The 26,279-nt window shown below is 40.0% G+C and overlaps 1 protein-coding gene across 1 annotated transcript; it reads right to left on the reverse strand.

Moving 5' to 3' along the window:
• Nucleotides 1-1,047: 1,047 nt before the first annotated feature.
• On the reverse strand, nt 1,048-4,439 carry LOC131931831 (activating transcription factor 7-interacting protein 1-like). The gene is made up of 4 exons (XM_059288695.1): nt 4,394-4,439; nt 2,602-3,254; nt 1,921-1,989; nt 1,048-1,611 (listed from the first exon to the last, which is right to left on the reverse strand). The coding sequence occupies exons 1-4, from the start codon at nt 4,437-4,439 to the stop codon at nt 1,048-1,050; spliced, it is 1,332 nt and encodes a 443-aa protein (XP_059144678.1).
• Between the last annotated feature and the right edge of the window lie 21,840 nt (nt 4,440-26,279).

A 26,279-nucleotide genomic window follows, 5' to 3' on the forward strand; every position in this document is an offset into this window, starting at 1 on the left:
CGTGGCCTCTTTCGACGTGGCCTCTTTCGACGTGGCCTCTTTCGACGTGGCCTCTTTCGACGTGGCCTCTTTCGACGTGGCCTCTTTCGACGTGGCCTCTTTCGACGTGGCCTCTTTCGACGTGGCCTCTTTCGACGTGGCCTCTTTCGACGTGGCCTCTTTCGACGTGGCCTCTTTCGACGTGGCCTCTTTCGACGTGGCCTCTTTCGACGTGGCCTCTTTCGACGTGGCCTCTTTCGACGTGGCCTCTTTCGACGTGGCCTCTTTCGTACATGCCTACTACTTAAAAATATATGAAGAGGTTCTACTTATCTAATTTGTAGAAATGGGCATCATCATCAGCTTCATCACACAACACACACTTCCCACACAGGTCCCCTTGTCCTTCACAACACAGGTCCTCTTAGCACGGTCTTCAAATGTTCTCCCAACACGGTTCTTCATGGCATGGATCCTCACATTAAGGGTCATCACATGTTCTCCCCACACGGTTTCTCACAGCACGGGTCATAACGGCATGGGTCATCAGAGCACGGGTCGTCATACATATGTCTACGTGTCCTGTTTCAACGTGTCCTGTTTCAACGTGTCCTGTTTCAACGTGTCCTGTTTCAACGTGTCCTGTTTCAACGTGTCCTGTTTCAACGTGTCCTGTTTCAACGTGTCCTGTTTCAACGTGTCCTCTTTCAACGTGTCCTGTTTCAACGTGTCCTGTTTCAACGTGTCCTGTTTCAACGTGTCCTCTTTCAACGTGTCCTCTTTCAACGTGTCCTCTTTCAACGTGTCCTGTTTCTACGTGTCCTGTTTCTACGTGTCCTCTTTCTACGTGTCATCTTTCTACGTGTCCTCTTTCTACGTGTCCTCTTTCTACGTGTCCTCTTTCTACGTGTCCTCTTTCTACGTGTCCTCTTTCTACGTGTCCTCTTTCTACGTGTCCTCTTTCTACGTGTCCTCTTTCTACGTGTCCTCTTTCTACGTGTCCTCTTTCTACGTGTCCTCTTTCTACGTGTCCTCTTTCTACGTGTCCTCTTTCTACGTGTCCTCTTTCTACGTGTCCTCTTTCGACGTGTCCTCTTTCGACGTGTCCTCTTTCGACGTGTCCTCTTTCGACGTGTCCTCTTTCGACGTGTCCTCTTTCGACGTGTCCTCTTTCGACGTGTCCTCTTTCGACGTGTCCTCTTTCGACGTGTCCTCTTTCGACGTGTCCTCTTTCGACGTGTCCTCTTTCGACGTGTCCTCTTTCGACGTGTCCTCTTTCGACGTGTCCTCTTTCGACGTGTCCTCTTTCGACGTGTCCTCTTTCGACGTGTCCTCTTTCGACGTGTCCTCTTTCGACGTGTCCTCTTTCGACGTGTCCTCTTTCGACGTGTCCTCTTTCGACGTGTCCTCTTTCGACGTGTCCTCTTTCGACGTGTCCTCTTTCGACGTGTCCTCTTTCGACGTGTCCTCTTTCGACGTGTCCTCTTTCGACGTGTCCTCTTTCGACGTGTCCTCTTTCGACGTGTCCTCTTTCGACGTGTCCTCTTTCGACGTGTCCTCTTTCGACGTGTCCTCTTTCGACGTGTCCTCTTTCGACGTGTCCTCTTTCGACGTGTCCTCTTTCGACGTGGCCTCTTTCGACGTGGCCTCTTTCGACGTGGCCTCTTTCGACGTGGCCTCTTTCGACGTGGCCTCTTTCGACGTGGCCTCTTTCGACGTGGCCTCTTTCGACGTGGCCTCTTTCGACGTGGCCTCTTTCGACGTGGCCTCTTTCGACGTGGCCTCTTTCGACGTGGCCTCTTTCGACGTGGCCTCTTTCGACGTGGCCTCTTTCGACGTGGCCTCTTTCGACGTGGCCTCTTTCGACGTGGCCTCTTTCGACGTGTCCTCTTTCGACGTGTCCTCTTTCGACGTGTCCTCTTTCGACGTGTCCTCTTTCGACGTGTCCTCTTTCGACGTGTCCTCTTTCGACGTGTCCTCTTTCGACGTGTCCTCTTTCGACGTGTCCTCTTTCGACGTGTCCTCTTTCGACGTGTCCTCTTTCGACGTGGCCTCTTTCGACGTGGCCTCTTTCGACGTGGCCTCTTTCGACGTGGCCTCTTTCGACGTGGCCTCTTTCGACGTGGCCTCTTTCGACGTGGCCTCTTTCGACGTGGCCTCTTTCGACGTGGCCTCTTTCGACGTGGCCTCTTTCGACGTGGCCTCTTTCGACGTGGCCTCTTTCGACGTGGCCTCTTTCGACGTGGCCTCTTTCGACGTGGCCTCTTTCGACGTGGCCTCTTTCGACGTGGCCTCTTTCGACGTGGCCTCTTTCGACGTGGCCTCTTTCGACGTGGCCTCTTTCGACGTGGCCTCTTTCGACGTGGCCTCTTTCGACGTGGCCTCTTTCGACGTGGCCTCTTTCGACGTGGCCTCTTTCGACGTGGCCTCTTTCGACGTGGCCTCTTTCGACGTGGCCTCTTTCGACGTGGCCTCTTTCGACGTGGCCTCTTTCGACGTGGCCTCTTTCGACGTGGCCTCTTTCGACGTGGCCTCTTTCGACGTGGCCTCTTTCGACGTGGCCTCTTTCGACGTGGCCTCTTTCGACGTGGCCTCTTTCGACGTGGCCTCTTTCGACGTTGCCACGTCTCCTGTTGCCACGTCTCCTGTTGCCACGTCTCCTGTTGCCACGTCTCCTGTTGCCACGTCTCCTGTTGCCACGTCTCCTGTTGCCACGTCTCCTGTTGCCACGTCTCCTGTTGCCACGTCTCCTGTTGCCACGTCTCCTGTTGCCACGTCTCCTGTTGCCACGTCTCCTGTTGCCACGTCTCCTGTTGCCACGTCTCCTGTTGCCACGTCTCCTGTTGCCACGTCTCCTGTTGCCACGTCTCCTGTTGCCACGTCTCCTGTTGCCACGTCTCCTGTTGCCACGTCTCCTGTTGCCACGTCTCCTGTTGCCACGTCTCCTGTTGCCACGTCTCCTGTTGCCACGTCTCCTGTTGCCACGTCTCCTGTTGCCACGTCTCCTGTTGCCACGTCTCCTGTTGCCACGTCTCCTGTTGCCACGTCTCCTGTTGCCACGTCTCCTGTTGCCACGTCTCCTGTTGCCACGTCTCCTGTTGCCACGTCTCCTGTTGCCACGTCTCCTGTTGCCACGTCTCCTGTTGCCACGTCTCCTGTTGCCACGTCTCCTGTTGCCACGTCTCCTGTTGCCACGTCTCCTGTTGCCACGTCTCCTGTTGCCACGTCTCCTGTTGCCACGTCTCCTGTTGCCACGTCTCCTGTTGCCACGTCTCCTGTTTCCACGTCTCATGTTTCCACGTGTCAGGTTTCCACGTGTCAGGTTTCCACGTGTCAGGTTTCCACGTGTCAGGTTTCCACGTGTCAGGTTTCCACGTGTCAGGTTTCCACGTGTCAGGTTTCCACGTGTCATGTTTCCACGTGTCATGTTTCCACGTGTCATGTTTCCACGTGTCATGTTTCCACGTGTCATGTTTCCACGTGTCATGTTTCCACGTGTCATGTTTCCACGTGTCATGTTTCCACGTGTCATGTTTCCACGTGTCATGTTTCCACGTGTCATGTTTCCACGTGTCATGTTTCCACGTGTCATGTTTCCACGTGTCATGTTTCCACGTGTCATGTTTCCACGTGTCATGTTTCCACGTGTCATGTTTCCACGTGTCATGTTTCCACGTGTCATGTTTCCACGTGTCATGTTTCCACGTGTCATGTTTCCACGTGTCATGTTTCCACGTGTCATGTTTCCACGTGTCATGTTTCCACGTGTCATGTTTCCACGTGTCATGTTTCCACGTGTCATGTTTCCACGTGTCATGTTTCCACGTGTCATGTTTCCACGTGTCATGTTTCCACGTGTCATGTTTCCACGTGTCATGTTTCCACGTGTCATGTTTCCACGTGTCATGTTTCCACGTGTCATGTTTCCACGTGTCATGTTTCCACGTGTCATGTTTCCACGTGTCATGTTTCCACGTGTCATGTTTCCACGTGTCATGTTTCCACGTGTCATGTTTCCACGTGTCATGTTTCCACGTGTCATGTTTCCACGTGTCATGTTTCCACGTGTCATGTTTCCACGTGTCATGTTTCCACGTGTCATGTTTCCACGTGTCATGTTTCCACGTGTCATGTTTCCACGTGTCATGTTTCCACGTGTGACCTACTTAGGTCGAGTCATTTTTATTTTGACATTGTATAATTCCTTATATGGAATGATGGTGTAACACCTGGGGTTTTTCCACTGACTTATTAAGGTGTTTGAGACATAGAAATTTTCCATTAAAATCTGATTGAATGATTCTGATCAGATGATTATCCCAACCAATGGCGACATGAGTTGAGGATAACCTCCCCTGTCACAGAAGTCTTTAATTGCACTGCACACTCGCAACACGAGGCAGTTTTTCTTGACCTGGCAGTCTACGGGGCAGTTTAACCTTGATCAGGCGGCCGTCCATATTGTCCGGCTATAGAGTCTGACCATTTGAACGTGAGAGTACTTAAGACCTGTGTGTGCTACGCTTTCTTAAATTGATTTAGTCTTCTAGTTTAATATTACTTGTCGCTAAGTAATTCCTGAAGCTACAGCAGTGTTGTGTGGCCTGTGGCTATTATTAGACAGTGTAGAAATCTGTGATAGTGATTTTTCCTACATTGTGTAAGTTGGGTTTTGATATTTTATACATTAAATATTTTATCTAGTTCAACCTTGTGTTTTGCCACTTCTGTGTTCGCTGATTAAAGGTTATATGTAGATTGGATGAGTGTTAATTACAATAGTATCACTAGCTTCCCTAGACATTAAATTCGAGCCCTAGTGGTCGTTGTGTTAAGGTTCATCCACTTAGGCCGTAAGGTATTTGCATATGACCCCGAAAAAAGAATCCGGGGACGTTCTCCTTCTATTTGGCTGATAGATAGGTTAACGTTACAAAGTGGGAGCTCGCCGAGATTTAATCTGTCGTTCCAGTTGTTGTTTATATCAGTTGAATACTAAGGTTAGTTGGATTTAGTTGTTTTTATATCCAGTGTAGCGCCGTGGTCTTACAACGCGCGCTCAGGCTAGAGTATCTAGGTCAAATAAGCAGACGTGTCACGTCCTACATTTAGAGGTCAAGTACACGGCCCAACGCTGTGTATTAATTTAAAGGATCTAGGCTTGTTGTGATTTGAAAGTTAGTGTTATGGAGTCTTTTTTGGCTAATCCTACTGTTGAAGATGTAGAAAAGTTGAGTAGAAAAGTTTTGGTTAGTGTTGTTAAGGAATTGAAATTGGATTATTCTGTTACGCAGAAGTCAGAGGTGTTGAGAGATAAAATTGTTGTTCATTTCATTAATGAAGGGGTATTTGATGAAAGTTTGTTGGCTGGTGTGTTACTCCGCGAGGAGAAAGTTGCTTTAGAGAAGGCATTAAAAGAACAGGAGTTGGAAGTTAAAATTGCTTTAGATAGGAGGAGGTTGGAATCAGAATTGGGTAAAGTTAGTGATGTCACTTCTCTGGTAGATCCAAAAAAGTTGTCGGTAGGGCAAGTGATTGCCAAATTTGGGAAATTAGTTCCTAAATTTGATGAAACAGATTTGGTCGTTTTCTTTAACTCGTTTGAGAGTTTAGCGAAGACATGTGAATGGCCCGAATCTTCCATTACTGCTTTATTGAGCTCTGTCCTTACTGGGAAAGCTGCAAAAACATACCAGGCACTCTCTCACGACGTTCAAAATAACTATAGTTTGGTCAAGACTGCCATTTTAAAGGCCTACGCACTGACGCCCGAGGCCTATCGGACAAAATTCCGTACACTCCGCAAGTTACCCACACAATCATATGTGGAATTTCTCTTTGAAAAGGAGAAAATATTTTCAAGGTGGCTACACTCGGAGGAAGTTTCTGAGTTTGAGAAACTGAGGTCACTTATCCTAAGGGAAGAATTCCTATCGTCCCTGCCTGAAGAGATACGACTACACATACTGGATAACAAGATAACTGACATCCAGAAGGCTGCTGAGTCGGCTGACACATATATGTTGGTGCATAAGAAACCACCGGTGTCAGGAAACCGCCTCAACCCCGTGCTTCCCCTTTTTGGCAGCAATCCTCCTGTTGGCCAACTTTTGAAGGCATCACAGTCCAGAGAGAAACCAAGATCAACTCTCAATCGTCGAGCAGTATGCCAGTTCTGCAAAAGGCCTGGTCATCATGTCAAGGACTGCTTTAAACGTCTTCAGAATAACAGAGAGGTGGTGCGTACTTCTGCGCACTATGCTCTATCCCCTCAAGCAGCCAGTTCAACTATGAACTCTAGAATTCAAAAGGACTCTAACCCTAAGTGTCCGCAAGAAGGTAGTCAAGTCTCCACACATTATGTGCAGTCACATTTTGACTGTTCACGCCACCATCCAGTTTCTGCCGAGTCTACCGATCTCGAGGGATCGAGAAAAGTTGACTTTTCATCTTTTATCGCCGAAGCCATCATTAGCAAACCAGGTGATCCGTTGTCTCAGCGGAATATCACCGTCCTAAGAGACACAGGAGCGTCACAATCACTCCTTTTGAAAAGTTCAATGGACATTACACCAGAGACGAACACCGGAAGGATTTCCATTATCCAGGGAGTAGGGACGAAATCTACTGTCGTCCCTCTACACAAGTTTGCCCTGAAACATCATCTCGTCGAAGGTGAGGTCATTTTAGGTGTGATAGATAGTATTCCTGTCCCAGGAGTACACCTACTTCTAGGGAATGACCTTGCGGGAAGCAAAGTATACCCCTGTACGGTTTCAGACCCTTTGTCAACAGTTCCAGATAATGATTATGAACTGTATCCTGCATGTGCGGTGACAAGAAGCCAGACCAAACAATTGGCTGACACAACGTCTGAACCACACCTACCATCATCGTCAAGAAATTCGACTCCCAAACTGGAGTCTATGCTTCCTGAAAACACAAGTCTGGGCTTACCCCTGAGGATATCTCAGGAAGACATCATTAAAGCTCAACAAGTCGACGCGGAACTCAAAGCAACGGTCGAAAAATCTCTATCATCAGACGATGGAGAATATTTCTCCGAGAACGGCCTCTTCTTTCGTCGCGCTATACCAGTGAATGCCTCACCAGCCGAACCATGGTTGGGTAAAAACCAGCTGTGGGTTCCTCCACCTTATCGGCATGAAATACTTAAACTAGCACATGACCATCCAATGTCAGCGCACCCAGGAGGCACTAAAACGACGGCGAAGATCAAAGAACTATTCTTTTGGCCCAAAATGAGAAAAGATGTGTCGCGTTACTGTAGAAGTTGCACGAACTGTCAGTTGGCCGGAAAGCCAAACCAGACAATTCCTAAGGCCCCTTTGAGTCCGATTCCTGTATTAGAAGAACCTTTTTCTAAAATCGTCATGGACTGTGTAGGTCCCTTGCCTAAAACCAAGGCGGGCAACGAGTACCTACTTACCTTTATGTGTTCAAGTACCCGTTTTCCCGAGGCGATTCCCTTACGGAACATTAAGGCAAAGACTGTAGTCAGAGCCATGACCCGGTTCTTCACTACCTTTGGATTACCTAGAATCGTGCAAACAGATCAAGGCAGCAACTTCACCAGTCACCATTTTCAGGAAGCGCTAGCCAAGTTAGGCGTTACCCACATCACCAGCTCAGCCTACCACCCTCAGTCTCAAGGCGTACTTGAGAGGTTCCACCAAACCCTCAAAACCATGCTAAGGACATTCGCTAACAGTAACACCCAATGGGATGAGTCTGTTCCTTGGATTATTTTCGCCGCGAGGGACTGTGTCCAGGACTCTTTAGGTTACTCGCCTTTTCAACTTGTGTTTGGACATTCTGTCCGTGGCCCCCTGAAGCTGATACACGAACGTTGGACAGGTACCAGTGATCATCCAGTGGAAAACTTCGACGATTTTCACGTTCGACTGAAAGCCGTGTGCGAAATGGCTCACAAGAACTTAAGAAAGGCCCAAGTTAGAATGAAAGAACTGTATGATAAGAGTTCTTGTAAACGAACATTCAATCCAGGCGACAAAGTTCTTGTGCTAGTACCTAATCTGAACAATGCGTTATCCTTGAGATATTGTGGACCCTTTACTGTGCATTCAAAATTAAGTGATTTGAACTATGTTGTCAATACGCCCGACAGAAGAAAGAAACAGACAGTGTATCATGTCAACTCACTGAAAAAGTATTATGATAATTGTAACAATTTTCAATCCACAGCTAAAATTACTTTACCTGTATGTTCAAATGTTTCTGATGATGTGATACATGATAAATTGAAACCCCCAAAATTGGTAAATTCTTCCTTTTTAGATAATTTGAATGTCCACCTTATGCATTTGTCCACAGAGGAAAGCCATAGGTTGTCTCAGTTGTTTGAGACATTTCCCTCTATCTTTGGGGATGTTCCCAAAGAAGCGAAGGTTCCACCTCATGATGTAGACGTTGGTGACGCAAAACCCATTAAACAACACCCCTATAGAGTTAACCCAGAAAAAGCTGCTTTGATAAAAGATGAAATTGATTATATGCTCAAGAATGATATCATTGAGCCCAGTTACAGCAGCTGGAGTTCCCCATGTCTCCTAGTCCCGAAAGACGGTGGATCTTTCAGGTTTGTGACCGACTTTAGGAAGGTGAATGCGCTCACCAAAGCTGATTCCTATCCATTACCTCGGATAGAAGACGTTATTGATAAAGTTGGTCAGGCTAAGATAATTTCCAAAATTGATTTACTTTCAGGATACTGGCAAATCCCCTTATCTGACCGTGCAAAAGAAATATCTGCCTTTGTAACCCCTAATGGTTTTTATAGATACAAACGTATGCCCTTTGGTATGCGAAATGCTGGTCAAACTTTCCAGAGAGTCATTAACTCAGTCATTGCTGACATAGACCAATGTGAGGCCTACATAGATGATATAGTTGTATTTTCTAATACTTTTGAAGAACATATTGTTCAATTGACCAACCTTTTTAGAAAATTGTCTGAAGTTAATTTTACTGTAAACTTACATAAAAGTGATTTCTGTAAAGCTTCAATTACCTATTTGGGTTATCAAGTGGGAACGAACCAAGTTCGGCCCATTGAAGCTAAAGTAGATGCTATTGTAAAGTTGCCACCTCCCAAAAATTGTAAAGAGATCAAAAAGTTCCTTGGGATGGCTGGTTACTATAGGAGGTTCTGTCAAAACTTTTCAGCTGTTGCTGAACCTCTTACTGCATTATTGAAAAAGGGTGTTGAATTTGAATGGTCAGATAAATGTCAAGAAGCTTTTTTAACTATTAAGTCATTTCTATCTAATGCTCCTGTTATGGCTGCACCAAATTTTAGCAAGCCCTTTAAACTTGCCATTGATGCTAGCAACTTAGCCATTGGCTCAGTCCTATTTCAAGAAGACAACATGGGAATTGACCATCCCATTGCCTTTTTTTCCAGGAAGTTAAATGAGAACCAAAAGAATTATTCTACTATTGAAAAAGAAGCTTTAGCTTTGGTTTTATCATTACAACATTTTGAAGTCTATGTCTCTTCTTCAACCAATCCAGTCAGAGTGTTTTCTGACCATGATCCCCTGAAATTTACCTCTAAGTTAGGGCAGACAAATCAAAGAATATTGAGATGGTGCTTATATTTCCAAAATTTTAATCTGGAAATTTCACACATTAAGGGTAGTGATAATGTTGTGGCTGATTGTTTGTCAAGGATGTAAAATCTTGTTGTACACATTGATCAGGTGACATGCTTTGTGGTTCATTAGGACCATAAACAGGTTTTGTTTGAGTGTCACTCATATGAAAATGAGTGGTGTGAGTTTTGAATTTTTTTCAAAATTCCAATCCTGTTGAATATTTTGTTTATTTTCAGGTGTACCTTAATTAAAGGTGGTTTTTGATTATATGTAATCTTTTATAATAAAATGTCTCATATGACTCAATTGATATTGTAGCTAGTCATTGAAATAAAGGTCTTACCCTGGCGGGTTTACCACTTTTAATATCCTCATGGAAATATTGTAATACCCTTTTCTGAGGGATTTTGATGTATAATTACCTTTTGAAGGGTTACTCCCCTTTCACCAATTGTAAAAGTTGGAGTTACTTCCCTTTTATGTTCAGGGATATTTTCATCTGGTATTATGATTTTGATTGCCTACATTTGTAAAACATTTTTGTTATTTCATTGCCAGATTGGTTCCTTATGTATGTTTTTGTGGAACCTATCTGTCACTTCCAAAAAGGGAGGGGATGTGACCTACTTAGGTCGAGTCATTTTTATTTTGACATTGTATAATTCCTTATATGGAATGATGGTGTAACACCTGGGGTTTTTCCACTGACTTATTAAGGTGTTTGAGACATAGAAATTTTCCATTAAAATCTGATTGAATGATTCTGATCAGATGATTATCCCAACCAATGGCGACATGAGTTGAGGATAACCTCCCCTGTCACAGAAGTCTTTAATTGCACTGCACACTCGCAACACGAGGCAGTTTTTCTTGACCTGGCAGTCTACGGGGCAGTTTTACCTTGATCAGGCGGCCGTCCATATTGTCCGGCTATAGAGTCTGACCATTTGAACGTGAGAGTACTTAAGACCTGTGTGTGCTACGCTTTCTTAAATTGATTTAGTCTTCTAGTTTAATATTACTTGTCGCTAAGTAATTCCTGAAGCTACAGCAGTGTTGTGTGGCCTGTGGCTATTATTAGACAGTGTAGAAATCTGTGATAGTGATTTTTCCTACATTGTGTAAGTTGGGTTTTGATATTTTATACATTAAATATTTTATCTAGTTCAACCTTGTGTTTTGCCACTTCTGTGTTCGCTGATTAAAGGTTATATGTAGATTGGATGAGTGTTAATTACAATAGTATCACTAGCTTCCCTAGACATTAAATTCGAGCCCTAGTGGTCGTTGTGTTAAGGTTCATCCACTTAGGCCGTAAGGTATTTGCATATGACCCCGAAAAAAGAATCCGGGGACGTTCTCCTTCTATTTGGCTGATAGATAGGATAACGTTACACACGTGTCATGTTTCCACGTGTCATGTTTCCACGTGTCATGTTTCCACGTGTCATGTTTCCACGTGTCATGTTTCCACGTGTCATGTTTCCACGTGTCATGTTTCCACGTGTCATGTTTCCACGTGTCATGTTTCCACGTGTCATGTTTCCACGTGTCATGTTTCCACGTGTCAGGTTTCCACGTGTCAGGTTTCCACGTGTCAGGTTTCCACGTGTCAGGTTTCCACGTGTCAGGTTTCCACGTGTCAGGTTTCCACGTGTCAGGTTTCCACGTGTCAGGTTTCCACGTGTCAGGTTTCCACGTGTCAGGTTTCCACGTGTCAGGTTTCCACGTGTCAGGTTTCCACGTGTCAGGTTTCCACGTGTCAGGTTTCCACGTGTCAGGTTTCCACGTGTCAGGTTTCCACGTGTCAGGTTTCCACGTGTCAGGTTTCCACGTGTCAGGTTTCCACGTGTCAGGTTTCCACGTGTCAGGTTTCCACGTGTCAGGTTTCCACGTGTCAGGTTTCCACGTGTCAGGTTTCCACGTGTCAGGTTTCCACGTGTCAGGTTTCCACGTGTCAGGTTTCCACGTGTCAGGTTTCCACGTGTCAGGTTTCCACGTGTCAGGTTTCCACGTGTCAGGTTTCCACGTGTCAGGTTTCCACGTGTCAGGTTTCCACGTGTCAGGTTTCCACGTGTCAGGTTTCCACGTGTCAGGTTTCCACGTGTCAGGTTTCCACGTGTCAGGTTTCCACGTGTCAGGTTTCCACGTGTCAGGTTTCCACGTGTCAGGTTTCCACGTGTCAGGTTTCCACGTGTCAGGTTTCCACGTGTCAGGTTTCCACGTGTCAGGTTTCCACGTGTCAGGTTTCCACGTGTCAGGTTTCCACGTGTCAGGTTTCCACGTGTCAGGTTTCCACGTGTCAGGTTTCCACGTGTCAGGTTTCCACGTGTCAGGTTTCCACGTGTCAGGTTTCCACGTGTCAGGTTTCCACGTGTCAGGTTTCCACGTGTCAGGTTTCCACGTGTCAGGTTTCCACGTGTCAGGTTTCCACGTGTCAGGTTTCCACGTGTCAGGTTTCCACGTGTCAGGTTTCCACGTGTCAGGTTTCCACGTGTCAGGTTTCCACGTGTCAGGTTTCCACGTGTCAGGTTTCCACGTGTCAGGTTTCCACGTGTCAGGTTTCCACGTGTCAGGTTTCCACGTGTCAGGTTTCCACGTGTCAGGTTTCCACGTGTCAGGTTTCCACGTGTCAGGTTTCCACGTGTCAGGTTTCCACGTGTCAGGTTTCCACGTGTCAGGTTTCCACGTGTCAGGTTTCCACGTGTCATGTTTCCACGTGTCATGTTTCCACGTGTCAGGTTTCCACGTGTCAGGTTTCCACGTGTCAGGTTTCCACGTGTCAGGTTTCCACGTGTCAGGTTTCCACGTGTCAGGTTTCCACGTGTCAGGTTTCCACGTGTCAGGTTTCCACGTGTCAGGTTTCCACGTGTCAGGTTTCCACGTGTCAGGTTTCCACGTCATGTTTCTATGTGTCATGTTTCTATGTGTCATGTTTCTATGTGTCATGTTTCTATGTGTCATGTTTCTATGTGTCATGTTTCTATGTGTCATGTTTCTATGTGTCATGTTTCTATGTGTCATGTTTCTATGTGTCATGTTTCTATGTGTCATGTTTCTATGTGTCATGTTTCTATGTGTCATGTTTCTATGTGTCATGTTTCTATGTGTCATGTTTCTATGTGTCATGTTTCTATGTGTCATGTTTCTATGTGTCATGTTTCTATGTGTCATGTTTCTATGTGTCATGTTTCTATGTGTCATGTTTCTATGTGTCATGTTTCTATGTGTCATGTTTCTATGTGTCATGTTTCTATGTGTCATGTTTCTATGTGTCATGTTTCTATGTGTCATGTTTCTATGTGTCATGTTTCTATGTGTCATGTTTCTATGTGTCATGTTTCTATGTGTCATGTTTCTATGTGTCATGTTTCTATGTGTCATGTTTCTATGTGTCATGTTTCTATGTGTCATGTTTCTATGTGTCATGTTTCTATGTGTCATGTTTCTATGTGTCATGTTTCTATGTGTCATGTTTCTATGTGTCATGTTTCTATGTGTCATGTTTCTATGTGTCATGTTTCTATGTGTCATGTTTCTATGTGTCATGTTTCTATGTGTCATGTTTCTATGTGTCATGTTTCTATGTGTCATGTTTCTATGTGTCATGTTTCTATGTGTCATGTTTCTATGTGTCATGTTTCTATGTGTCATGTTTCTATGTGTCATGTTTCTATGTGTCATGTTTCTATGTGTCATGTTTCTATGTGTCATGTTTCTATGTGTCATGTTTCTATGTGTCATGTTTCTATGTGTCATGTTTCTATGTGTCATGTTTCTATGTGTCATGTTTCTATGTGTCATGTTTCTATGTGTCATGTTTCTATGTGTCATGTTTCTATGTGTCATGTTTCTATGTGTCATGTTTCTATGTGTCATGTTTCTATGTGTCATGTTTCTATGTGTCATGTTTCTATGTGTCATGTTTCTATGTGTCATGTTTCTATGTGTCATGTTTCTATGTGTCATGTTTCTATGTGTCATGTTTCTATGTGTCATGTTTCTATGTGTCATGTTTCTATGTGTCATGTTTCTATGTGTCATGTTTCTATGTGTCATGTTTCTATGTGTCATGTTTCTATGTGTCATGTTTCTATGTGTCATGTTTCTATGTGTCATGTTTCTATGTGTCATGTTTCTATGTGTCATGTTTCTATGTGTCATGTTTCTATGTGTCATGTTTCTATGTGTCATGTTTCTATGTGTCATGTTTCTATGTGTCATGTTTCTATGTGTCATGTTTCTATGTGTCATGTTTCTATGTGTCATGTTTCTATGTGTCATGTTTCTATGTGTCATGTTTCTATGTGTCATGTTTCTATGTGTCATGTTTCTATGTGTCATGTTTCTATGTGTCATGTTTCTATGTGTCATGTTTCTATGTGTCATGTTTCTATGTGTCATGTTTCTATGTGTCATGTTTCTATGTGTCATGTTTCTATGTGTCATGTTTCTATGTGTCATGTTTCTATGTGTCATGTTTCTATGTGTCATGTTTCTATGTGTCATGTTTCTATGTGTCATGTTTCTATGTGTCATGTTTCTATGTGTCATGTTTCTATGTGTCATGTTTCTATGTGTCATGTTTCTATGTGTCATGTTTCTATGTGTCATGTTTCTATGTGTCATGTTTCTATGTGTCATGTTTCTATGTGTCATGTTTCTATGTGTCATGTTTCTATGTGTCATGTTTCTATGTGTCATGTTTCTATGTGTCATGTTTCTATGTGTCATGTTTCTATGTGTCATGTTTCTATGTGTCATGTTTCTATGTGTCATGTTTCTATGTGTCATGTTTCTATGTGTCATGTTTCTATGTGTCATGTTTCTATGTGTCATGTTTCTATGTGTCATGTTTCTATGTGTCATGTTTCTATGTGTCATGTTTCTATGTGTCATGTTTCTATGTGTCATGTTTCTATGTGTCATGTTTCTATGTGTCATGTTTCTATGTGTCATGTTTCTATGTGTCATGTTTCTATGTGTCATGTTTCTATGTGTCATGTTTCTATGTGTCATGTTTCTATGTGTCATGTTTCTATGTGTCATGTTTCTATGTGTCATGTTTCTATGTGTCATGTTTCTATGTGTCATGTTTCTATGTGTCATGTTTCTATGTGTCATGTTTCTATGTGTCATGTTTCTATGTGTCATGTTTCTATGTGTCATGTTTCTATGTGTCATGTTTCTATGTGTCATGTTTCTATGTGTCATGTTTCTATGTGTCATGTTTCTATGTGTCATGTTTCTATGTGTCATGTTTCTATGTGTCATGTTTCTATGTGTCATGTTTCTATGTGTCATGTTTCTATGTGTCATGTTTCTATGTGTCATGTTTCTATGTGTCATGTTTCTATGTGTCATGTTTCTATGTGTCATGTTTCTATGTGTCATGTTTCTATGTGTCATGTTTCTATGTGTCATGTTTCTATGTGTCATGTTTCTATGTGTCATGTTTCTATGTGTCATGTTTCTATGTGTCATGTTTCTATGTGTCATGTTTCTATGTGTCATGTTTCTATGTGTCATGTTTCTATGTGTCATGTTTCTATGTGTCATGTTTCTATGTGTCATGTTTCTATGTGTCATGTTTCTATGTGTCATGTTTCTATGTGTCATGTTTCTATGTGTCATGTTTCTATGTGTCATGTTTCTATGTGTCATGTTTCTATGTGTCATGTTTCTATGTGTCATGTTTCTATGTGTCATGTTTCTATGTGTCATGTTTCTATGTGTCATGTTTCTATGTGTCATGTTTCTATGTGTCATGTTTCTATGTGTCATGTTTCTATGTGTCATGTTTCTATGTGTCATGTTTCTATGTGTCATGTTTCTATGTGTCATGTTTCTATGTGTCATGTTTCTATGTGTCATGTTTCTATGTGTCATGTTTCTATGTGTCATGTTTCTATGTGTCATGTTTCTATGTGTCATGTTTCTATGTGTCATGTTTCTATGTGTCATGTTTCTATGTGTCATGTTTCTATGTGTCATGTTTCTATGTGTCATGTTTCTATGTGTCATGTTTCTATGTGTCATGTTTCTATGTGTCATGTTTCTATGTGTCATGTTTCTATGTGTCATGTTTCTATGTGTCATGTTTCTATGTGTCATGTTTCTATGTGTCATGTTTCTATGTGTCATGTTTCTATGTGTCATGTTTCTATGTGTCATGTTTCTATGTGTCATGTTTCTATGTGTCATGTTTCTATGTGTCATGTTTCTATGTGTCATGTTTCTATGTGTCATGTTTCTATGTGTCATGTTTCTATGTGTCATGTTTCTATGTGTCATGTTTCTATGTGTCATGTTTCTATGTGTCATGTTTCTATGTGTCATGTTTCTATGTGTCATGTTTCTATGTGTCATGTTTCTATGTGTCATGTTTCTATGTGTCATGTTTCTATGTGTCATGTTTCTATGTGTCATGTTTCTATGTGTCATGTTTCTATGTGTCATGTTTCTATGTGTCATGTTTCTATGTGTCATGTTTCTATGTGTCATGTTTCTATGTGTCATGTTTCTATGTGTCATGTTTCTATGTGTCATGTTTCTATGTGTCATGTTTCTATGTGTCATGTTTCTATGTGTCATGTTTCTATGTGTCATGTTTCTATGTGTCATGTTTCTATGTGTCATGTTTCTATGTGTCATGTTTCTATGTGTCATGTTTCTATGTGTCATGTTTCTATGTGTCATGTTTCTATGTGTCATGTTTCTATGTGTCATGTTTCTATGTGTCATGTGTTTCTATGTGTCATGTTTCTATGTGTCATGTTTCTATGTGTCATGTTTCTATGTGTCATGTTTCTATGTGTCATGTTTCTATGTGTCATGTTTCTATGTGTCATGTTTCTATGTGTCATGTTTCTATGTGTCATGTTTCTATGTGTCATGTTTCTATGTGTCATGTTTCTATGTGTCATGTTTCTATGTGTCATGTTTCTATGTGTCATGTTTCTATGTGTCATGTTTCTATGTGTCATGTTTCTATGTGTCATGTTTCTATGTGTCATGTTTCTATGTGTCATGTTTCTATGTGTCATGTTTCTATGTGTCATGTTTCTATGTGTCATGTTTCTATGTGTCATGTTTCTATGTGTCATGTTTCTATGTGTCATGTTTCTATGTGTCATGTTTCTATGTGTCATGTTTCTATGTGTCATGTTTCTATGTGTCATGTTTCTATGTGTCATGTTTCTATGTGTCATGTTTCTATGTGTCATGTTTCTATGTGTCATGTTTCTATGTGTCATGTTTCTATGTGTCATGTTTCTATGTGTCATGTTTCTATGTGTCATGTTTCTATGTGTCATGTTTCTATGTGTCATGTTTCTATGTGTCATGTTTCTATGTGTCATGTTTCTATGTGTCATGTTTCTATGTGTCATGTTTCTATGTGTCATGTTTCTATGTGTCATGTTTCTATGTGTCATGTTTCTATGTGTCATGTTTCTATGTGTCATGTTTCTATGTGTCATGTTTCTATGTGTCATGTTTCTATGTGTCATGTTTCTATGTGTCATGTTTCTATGTGTCATGTTTCTATGTGTCATGTTTCTATGTGTCATGTTTCTATGTGTCATGTTTCTATGTGTCATGTTTCTATGTGTCATGTTTCTATGTGTCATGTTTCTATGTGTCATGTTTCTATGTGTCATGTTTCTATGTGTCATGTTTCTATGTGTCATGTTTCTATGTGTCATGTTTCTATGTGTCATGTTTCTATGTGTCATGTTTCTATGTGTCATGTTTCTATGTGTCATGTTTCTATGTGTCATGTTTCTATGTGTCATGTTTCTATGTGTCATGTTTCTATGTGTCATGTTTCTATGTGTCATGTTTCTATGTGTCATGTTTCTATGTGTCATGTTTCTATGTGTCATGTTTCTATGTGTCATGTTTCTATGTGTCATGTTTCTATGTGTCATGTTTCTATGTGTCATGTTTCTATGTGTCATGTTTCTATGTGTCATGTTTCTATGTGTCATGTTTCTATGTGTCATGTTTCTATGTGTCATGTTTCTATGTGTCATGTTTCTATGTGTCATGTTTCTATGTGTCATGTTTCTATGTGTCATGTTTCTATGTGTCATGTTTCTATGTGTCATGTTTCTATGTGTCATGTTTCTATGTGTCATGTTTCTATGTGTCATGTTTCTATGTGTCATGTTTCTATGTGTCATGTTTCTATGTGTCATGTTTCTATGTGTCATGTTTCTATGTGTCATGTTTCTATGTGTCATGTTTCTATGTGTCATGTTTCTATGTGTCATGTTTCTATGTGTCATGTTTCTATGTGTCATGTTTCTATGTGTCATGTTTCTATGTGTCATGTTTCTATGTGTCATGTTTCTATGTGTCATGTTTCTATGTGTCATGTTTCTATGTGTCATGTTTCTATGTGTCATGTTTCTATGTGTCATGTTTCTATGTGTCATGTTTCTATGTGTCATGTTTCTATGTGTCATGTTTCTATGTGTCATGTTTCTATGTGTCATGTTTCTATGTGTCATGTTTCTATGTGTCATGTTTCTATGTGTCATGTTTCTATGTGTCATGTTTCTATGTGTCATGTTTCTATGTGTCATGTTTCTATGTGTCATGTTTCTATGTGTCATGTTTCTATGTGTCATGTTTCTATGTGTCATGTTTCTATGTGTCATGTTTCTATGTGTCATGTTTCTATGTGTCATGTTTCTATGTGTCATGTTTCTATGTGTCATGTTTCTATGTGTCATGTTTCTATGTGTCATGTTTCTATGTGTCATGTTTCTATGTGTCATGTTTCTATGTGTCATGTTTCTATGTGTCATGTTTCTATGTGTCATGTTTCTATGTGTCATGTTTCTATGTGTCATGTTTCTATGTGTCATGTTTCTATGTGTCATGTTTCTATGTGTCATGTTTCTATGTGTCATGTTTCTATGTGTCATGTTTCTATGTGTCATGTTTCTATGTGTCATGTTTCTATGTGTCATGTTTCTATGTGTCATGTTTCTATGTGTCATGTTTCTATGTGTCATGTTTCTATGTGTCATGTTTCTATGTGTCATGTTTCTATGTGTCATGTTTCTATGTGTCATGTTTCTATGTGTCATGTTTCTATGTGTCATGTTTCTATGTGTCATGTTTCTATGTGTCATGTTTCTATGTGTCATGTTTCTATGTGTCATGTTTCTATGTGTCATGTTTCTATGTGTCATGTTTCTATGTGTCATGTTTCTATGTGTCATGTTTCTATGTGTCATGTTTCTATGTGTCATGTTTCTATGTGTCATGTTTCTATGTGTCATGTTTCTATGTGTCATGTTTCTATGTGTCATGTTTCTATGTGTCATGTTTCTATGTGTCATGTTTCTATGTGTCATGTTTCTATGTGTCATGTTTCTATGTGTCATGTTTCTATGTGTCATGTTTCTATGTGTCATGTTTCTATGTGTCATGTTTCTATGTGTCATGTTTCTATGTGTCATGTTTCTATGTGTCATGTTTCTATGTGTCATGTTTCTATGTGTCATGTTTCTATGTGTCATGTTTCTATGTGTCATGTTTCTATGTGTCATGTTTCTATGTGTCATGTTTCTATGTGTCATGTTTCTATGTGTCATGTTTCTATGTGTCATGTTTCTATGTGTCATGTTTCTATGTGTCATGTTTCTATGTGTCATGTTTCTATGTGTCATGTTTCTATGTGTCATGTTTCTATGTGTCATGTTCTATGTGTCATGTTTCTATGTGTCATGTTTCTATGTGTCATGTTTCTATGTGTCATGTTTCTATGTGTCATGTTTCTATGTGTCATGTTTCTATGTGTCATGTTTCTATGTGTCATGTTTCTATGTGTCATGTTTCTATGTGTCATGTTTCTATGTGTCATGTTTCTATGTGTCATGTTTCTATGTGTCATGTTTCTATGTGTCATGTTTCTATGTGTCATGTTTCTATGTGTCATGTTTCTATGTGTCATGTTTCTATGTGTCATGTTTCTATGTGTCATGTTTCTATGTGTCATGTTTCTATGTGTCATGTTTCTATGTGTCATGTTTCTATGTGTCATGTTTCTATGTGTCATGTTTCTATGTGTCATGTTTCTATGTGTCATGTTTCTATGTGTCATGTTTCTATGTGTCATGTTTCTATGTGTCATGTTTCTATGTGTCATGTTTCTATGTGTCATGTTTCTATGTGTCATGTTTCTATGTGTCATGTTTCTATGTGTCATGTTTCTATGTGTCATGTTTCTATGTGTCATGTTTCTATGTGTCATGTTTCTATGTGTCATGTTTCTATGTGTCATGTTTCTATGTGTCATGTTTCTATGTGTCATGTTTCTATGTGTCATGTTTCTATGTGTCATGTTTCTATGTGTCATGTTTCTATGTGTCATGTTTCTATGTGTCATGTTTCTATGTGTCATGTTTCTATGTGTCATGTTTCTATGTGTCATGTTTCTATGTGTCATGTTTCTATGTGTCATGTTTCTATGTGTCATGTTTCTATGTGTCATGTTTCTATGTGTCATGTTTCTATGTGTCATGTTTCTATGTGTCATGTTTCTATGTGTCATGTTTCTATGTGTCATGTTTCTATGTGTCATGTTTCTATGTGTCATGTTTCTATGTGTCATGTTTCTACGTGTCATGTTTCCACGTGTCAGGTTTCCACGTGTCAGGTTTCCACGTGTCAGGTTTCCACGTGTCATGTTTCCACGTGTCAGGTTTCCACGTTGTCAGGTTTCCACGTGTCAGGTTTCCACGTGTCAGGTTTCCACGTGTCAGGTTTCCACGTGTCAGGTTTCCACGTGTCAGGTTTCCACGTGTCAGGTTTCCACGTGTCAGGTTCCACGTGTCAGGTTTCCACGTGTCAGGTTTCCACGTGTCAGGTTTCCACGTGTCAGGTTTCCACGTGTCAGGTTTCCACGTGTCAGGTTTCCACGTGTCAGGTTTCCACGTGTCAGGTTTCCACGTGTCAGGTTTTCCACGTGTCAGGTTTCCACGTGTCAGGTTTCCACGTGTCAGGTTTCCACGTGTCAGGTTTCCACGTGTCAGGTTTCCACGTGTCAGGTTTCCACGTGTCAGGTTTCCACGTGTCAGGTTTCCACGTGTCATGTTTCCACGTGTCAGTCATGTTTCCACGTGTCATTGTTTCCACGTGTCATGTTTCCACGTGTCATGTTTCCACGTGTCATGTTTCCACGTGTCATGTTTCCACGTGGTCATGTTTCCACGTGTCATGTTTCCACGTGTCATGTTTCCACGTGTCATGTTTCCACGTGTCATGTTTCCACGTGTCATGTTTCACGTGTCATGTTTCCACGTGTCATGTTCCACGTGTCATGTTTCACGTGTCATGTTTCCACGTGTCATGTTTCTACGTGTCATGTTTTCTACGTGTCATGTTTCTACGTGTCATGTTTCTACGTGTCATGTTTCTATGTGTCATGTTTCTATGTGTCATGTTTCTATGTGTCATGTTTCTATGTGTCATGTTTCTATGTGTCATGTTTCTATGTGTCATGTTTCTATGTGTCATGTTTCTATGTGTCATGTTTCTATGTGTCATGTTTCTATGTGTCATGTTTCTATGTGTCATGTTTCTATGTGTCATGTTTCTATGTGTCATGTTTCTATGTGTCATGTTTCTATGTGTCATGTTTCTATGTGTCATGTTTCTATGTGTCATGTTTCTATGTGTCATGTTTCTATGTGTCATGTTTCTATGTGTCATGTTTCTATGTGTCATGTTTCTATGTGTCATGTTTCTATGTGTCATGTTTCTATGTGTCATGTTTCTATGTGTCATGTTTCTATGTGTCATGTTTCTATGTGTCATGTTTCTATGTGTCATGTTTCTATGTGTCATGTTTCTATGTGTCATGTTTCTATGTGTCATGTTTCTATGTGTCATGTTTCTATGTGTCATGTTTCTATGTGTCATGTTTCTATGTGTCATGTTTCTATGTGTCATGTTTCTATGTGTCATGTTTCTATGTGTCATGTTTCTATGTGTCATGTTTCTATGTGTCATGTTTCTATGTGTCATGTTTCTATGTGTCATGTTTCTATGTGTCATGTTTCTATGTGTCATGTTTCTATGTGTCATGTTTCTATGTGTCATGTTTCTATGTGTCATGTTTCTATGTGTCATGTTTCTATGTGTCATGTTTCTATGTGTCATGTTTCTATGTGTCATGTTTCTATGTGTCATGTTTCTATGTGTCATGTTTCTATGTGTCATGTTTCTATGTGTCATGTTTCTATGTGTCATGTTTCTATGTGTCATGTTTCTATGTGTCATGTTTCTATGTGTCATGTTTCTATGTGTCATGTTTCTATGTGTCATGTTTCTATGTGTCATGTTTCTATGTGTCATGTTTCTATGTGTCATGTTTCTATGTGTCATGTTTCTATGTGTCATGTTTCTATGTGTCATGTTTCTATGTGTCATGTTTCTATGTGTCATGTTTCTATGTGTCATGTTTCTATGTGTCATGTTTCTATGTGTCATGTTTCTATGTGTCATGTTTCTATGTGTCATGTTTCTATGTGTCATGTTTCTATGTGTCATGTTTCTATGTGTCATGTTTCTATGTGTCATGTTTCTATGTGTCATGTTTCTATGTGTCATGTTTCTATGTGTCATGTTTCTATGTGTCATGTTTCTATGTGTCATGTTTCTATGTGTCATGTTTCTATGTGTCATGTTTCTATGTGTCATGTTTCTATGTGTCATGTTTCTATGTGTCATGTTTCTATGTGTCATGTTTCTATGTGTCATGTTTCTATGTGTCATGTTTCTATGTGTCATGTTTCTATGTGTCATGTTTCTATGTGTCATGTTTCTATGTGTCATGTTTCTATGTGTCATGTTTCTATGTGTCATGTTTCTATGTGTCATGTTTCTATGTGTCATGTTTCTATGTGTCATGTTTCTATGTGTCATGTTTCTATGTGTCATGTTTCTATGTGTCATGTTTCTATGTGTCATGTTTCTATGTGTCATGTTTCTATGTGTCATGTTTCTATGTGTCATGTTTCTATGTGTCATGTTTCTATGTGTCATGTTTCTATGTGTCATGTTTCTATGTGTCATGTTTCTATGTGTCATGTTTCTATGTGTCATGTTTCTATGTGTCATGTTTCTATGTGTCATGTTTCTATGTGTCATGTTTCTATGTGTCATGTTTCTATGTGTCATGTTTCTATGTGTCATGTTTCTATGTGTCATGTTTCTATGTGTCATGTTTCTATGTGTCATGTTTCTATGTGTCATGTTTCTATGTGTCATGTTTCTATGTGTCATGTTTCTATGTGTCATGTTTCTATGTGTCATGTTTCTATGTGTCATGTTTCTATGTGTCATGTTTCTATGTGTCATGTTTCTATGTGTCATGTTTCTATGTGTCATGTTTCTATGTGTCATGTTTCTATGTGTCATGTTTCTATGTGTCATGTTTCTATGTGTCATGTTTCTATGTGTCATGTTTCTATGTGTCATGTTTCTATGTGTCATGTTTCTATGTGTCATGTTTCTATGTGTCATGTTTCTATGTGTCATGTTTCTATGTGTCATGTTTCTATGTGTCATGTTTCTATGTGTCATGTTTCTATGTGTCATGTTTCTATGTGTCATGTTTCTATGTGTCATGTTTCTATGTGTCATGTTTCTATGTGTCATGTTTCTATGTGTCATGTTTCTATGTGTCATGTTTCTATGTGTCATGTTTCTATGTGTCATGTTTCTATGTGTCATGTTTCTATGTGTCATGTTTCTATGTGTCATGTTTCTATGTGTCATGTTTCTATGTGTCATGTTTCTATGTGTCATGTTTCTATGTGTCATGTTTCTATGTGTCATGTTTCTATGTGTCATGTTTCTATGTGTCATGTTTCTATGTGTCATGTTTCTATGTGTCATGTTTCTATGTGTCATGTTTCTATGTGTCATGTTTCTATGTGTCATGTTTCTATGTGTCATGTTTCTATGTGTCATGTTTCTATGTGTCATGTTTCTATGTGTCATGTTTCTATGTGTCATGTTTCTATGTGTCATGTTTCTATGTGTCATGTTTCTATGTGTCATGTTTCTATGTGTCATGTTTCTATGTGTCATGTTTCTATGTGTCATGTTTCTATGTGTCATGTTTCTATGTGTCATGTTTCTATGTGTCATGTTTCTATGTGTCATGTTTCTATGTGTCATGTTTCTATGTGTCATGTTTCTATGTGTCATGTTTCTATGTGTCATGTTTCTATGTGTCATGTTTCTATGTGTCATGTTTCTATGTGTCATGTTTCTATGTGTCATGTTTCTATGTGTCATGTTTCTATGTGTCATGTTTCTATGTGTCATGTTTCTATGTGTCATGTTTCTATGTGTCATGTTTCTATGTGTCATGTTTCTATGTGTCATGTTTCTATGTGTCATGTTTCTATGTGTCATGTTTCTATGTGTCATGTTTCTATGTGTCATGTTTCTATGTGTCATGTTTCTATGTGTCATGTTTCTATGTGTCATGTTTCTATGTGTCATGTTTCTATGTGTCATGTTTCTATGTGTCATGTTTCTATGTGTCATGTTTCTATGTGTCATGTTTCTATGTGTCATGTTTCTATGTGTCATGTTTCTATGTGTCATGTTTCTATGTGTCATGTTTCTATGTGTCATGTTTCTATGTGTCATGTTTCTATGTGTCATGTTTCTATGTGTCATGTTTCTATGTGTCATGTTTCTATGTGTCATGTTTCTATGTGTCATGTTTCTATGTGTCATGTTTCTATGTGTCATGTTTCTATGTGTCATGTTTCTATGTGTCATGTTTCTATGTGTCATGTTTCTATGTGTCATGTTTCTATGTGTCATGTTTCTATGTGTCATGTTTCTATGTGTCATGTTTCTATGTGTCATGTTTCTATGTGTCATGTTTCTATGTGTCATGTTTCTATGTGTCATGTTTCTATGTGTCATGTTTCTATGTGTCATGTTTCTATGTGTCATGTTTCTATGTGTCATGTTTCTATGTGTCATGTTTCTATGTGTCATGTTTCTATGTGTCATGTTTCTATGTGTCATGTTTCTATGTGTCATGTTTCTATGTGTCATGTTTCTATGTGTCATGTTTCTATGTGTCATGTTTCTATGTGTCATGTTTCTATGTGTCATGTTTCTATGTGTCATGTTTCTATGTGTCATGTTTCTATGTGTCATGTTTCTATGTGTCATGTTTCTATGTGTCATGTTTCTATGTGTCATGTTTCTATGTGTCATGTTTCTATGTGTCATGTTTCTATGTGTCATGTTTCTATGTGTCATGTTTCTATGTGTCATGTTTCTATGTGTCATGTTTCTATGTGTCATGTTTCTATGTGTCATGTTTCTATGTGTCATGTTTCTATGTGTCATGTTTCTATGTGTCATGTTTCTATGTGTCATGTTTCTATGTGTCATGTTTCTATGTGTCATGTTTCTATGTGTCATGTTTCTATGTGTCATGTTTCTATGTGTCATGTTTCTATGTGTCATGTTTCTATGTGTCATGTTTCTATGTGTCATGTTTCTATGTGTCATGTTTCTATGTGTCATGTTTCTATGTGTCATGTTTCTATGTGTCATGTTTCTATGTGTCATGTTTCTATGTGTCATGTTTCTATGTGTCATGTTTCTATGTGTCATGTTTCTATGTGTCATGTTTCTATGTGTCATGTTTCTATGTGTCATGTTTCTATGTGTCATGTTTCTATGTGTCATGTTTCTATGTGTCATGTTTCTATGTGTCATGTTTCTATGTGTCATGTTTCTATGTGTCATGTTTCTATGTGTCATGTTTCTATGTGTCATGTTTCTATGTGTCATGTTTCTATGTGTCATGTTTCTATGTGTCATGTTTCTATGTGTCATGTTTCTATGTGTCATGTTTCTATGTGTCATGTTTCTATGTGTCATGTTTCTATGTGTCATGTTTCTATGTGTCATGTTTCTATGTGTCATGTTTCTATGTGTCATGTTTCTATGTGTCATGTTTCTATGTGTCATGTTTCTATGTGTCATGTTTCTATGTGTCATGTTTCTATGTGTCATGTTTCTATGTGTCATGTTTCTATGTGTCATGTTTCTATGTGTCATGTTTCTATGTGTCATGTTTCTATGTGTCATGTTTCTATGTGTCATGTTTCTATGTGTCATGTTTCTATGTGTCATGTTTCTATGTGTCATGTTTCTATGTGTCATGTTTCTATGTGTCATGTTTCTATGTGTCATGTTTCTATGTGTCATGTTTCTATGTGTCATGTTTCTATGTGTCATGTTTCTATGTGTCATGTTTCTATGTGTCATGTTTCTATGTGTCATGTTTCTATGTGTCATGTTTCTATGTGTCATGTTTCTATGTGTCATGTTTCTATGTGTCATGTTTCTATGTGTCATGTTTCTATGTGTCATGTTTCTATGTGTCATGTTTCTATGTGTCATGTTTCTATGTGTCATGTTTCTATGTGTCATGTTTCTATGTGTCATGTTTCTATGTGTCATGTTTCTATGTGTCATGTTTCTATGTGTCATGTTTCTATGTGTCATGTTTCTATGTGTCATGTTTCTATGTGTCATGTTTCTATGTGTCATGTTTCTATGTGTCATGTTTCTATGTGTCATGTTTCTATGTGT

The sequence above is a fragment of the Physella acuta genome, unplaced genomic scaffold (genome assembly GCF_028476545.2).
Source record: "Physella acuta isolate Inbredline_101_S28 unplaced genomic scaffold, ASM2847654v3 ptg002040l, whole genome shotgun sequence".
NCBI classification, from domain to species: Eukaryota; Metazoa; Mollusca; class Gastropoda; family Physidae; genus Physella; species Physella acuta.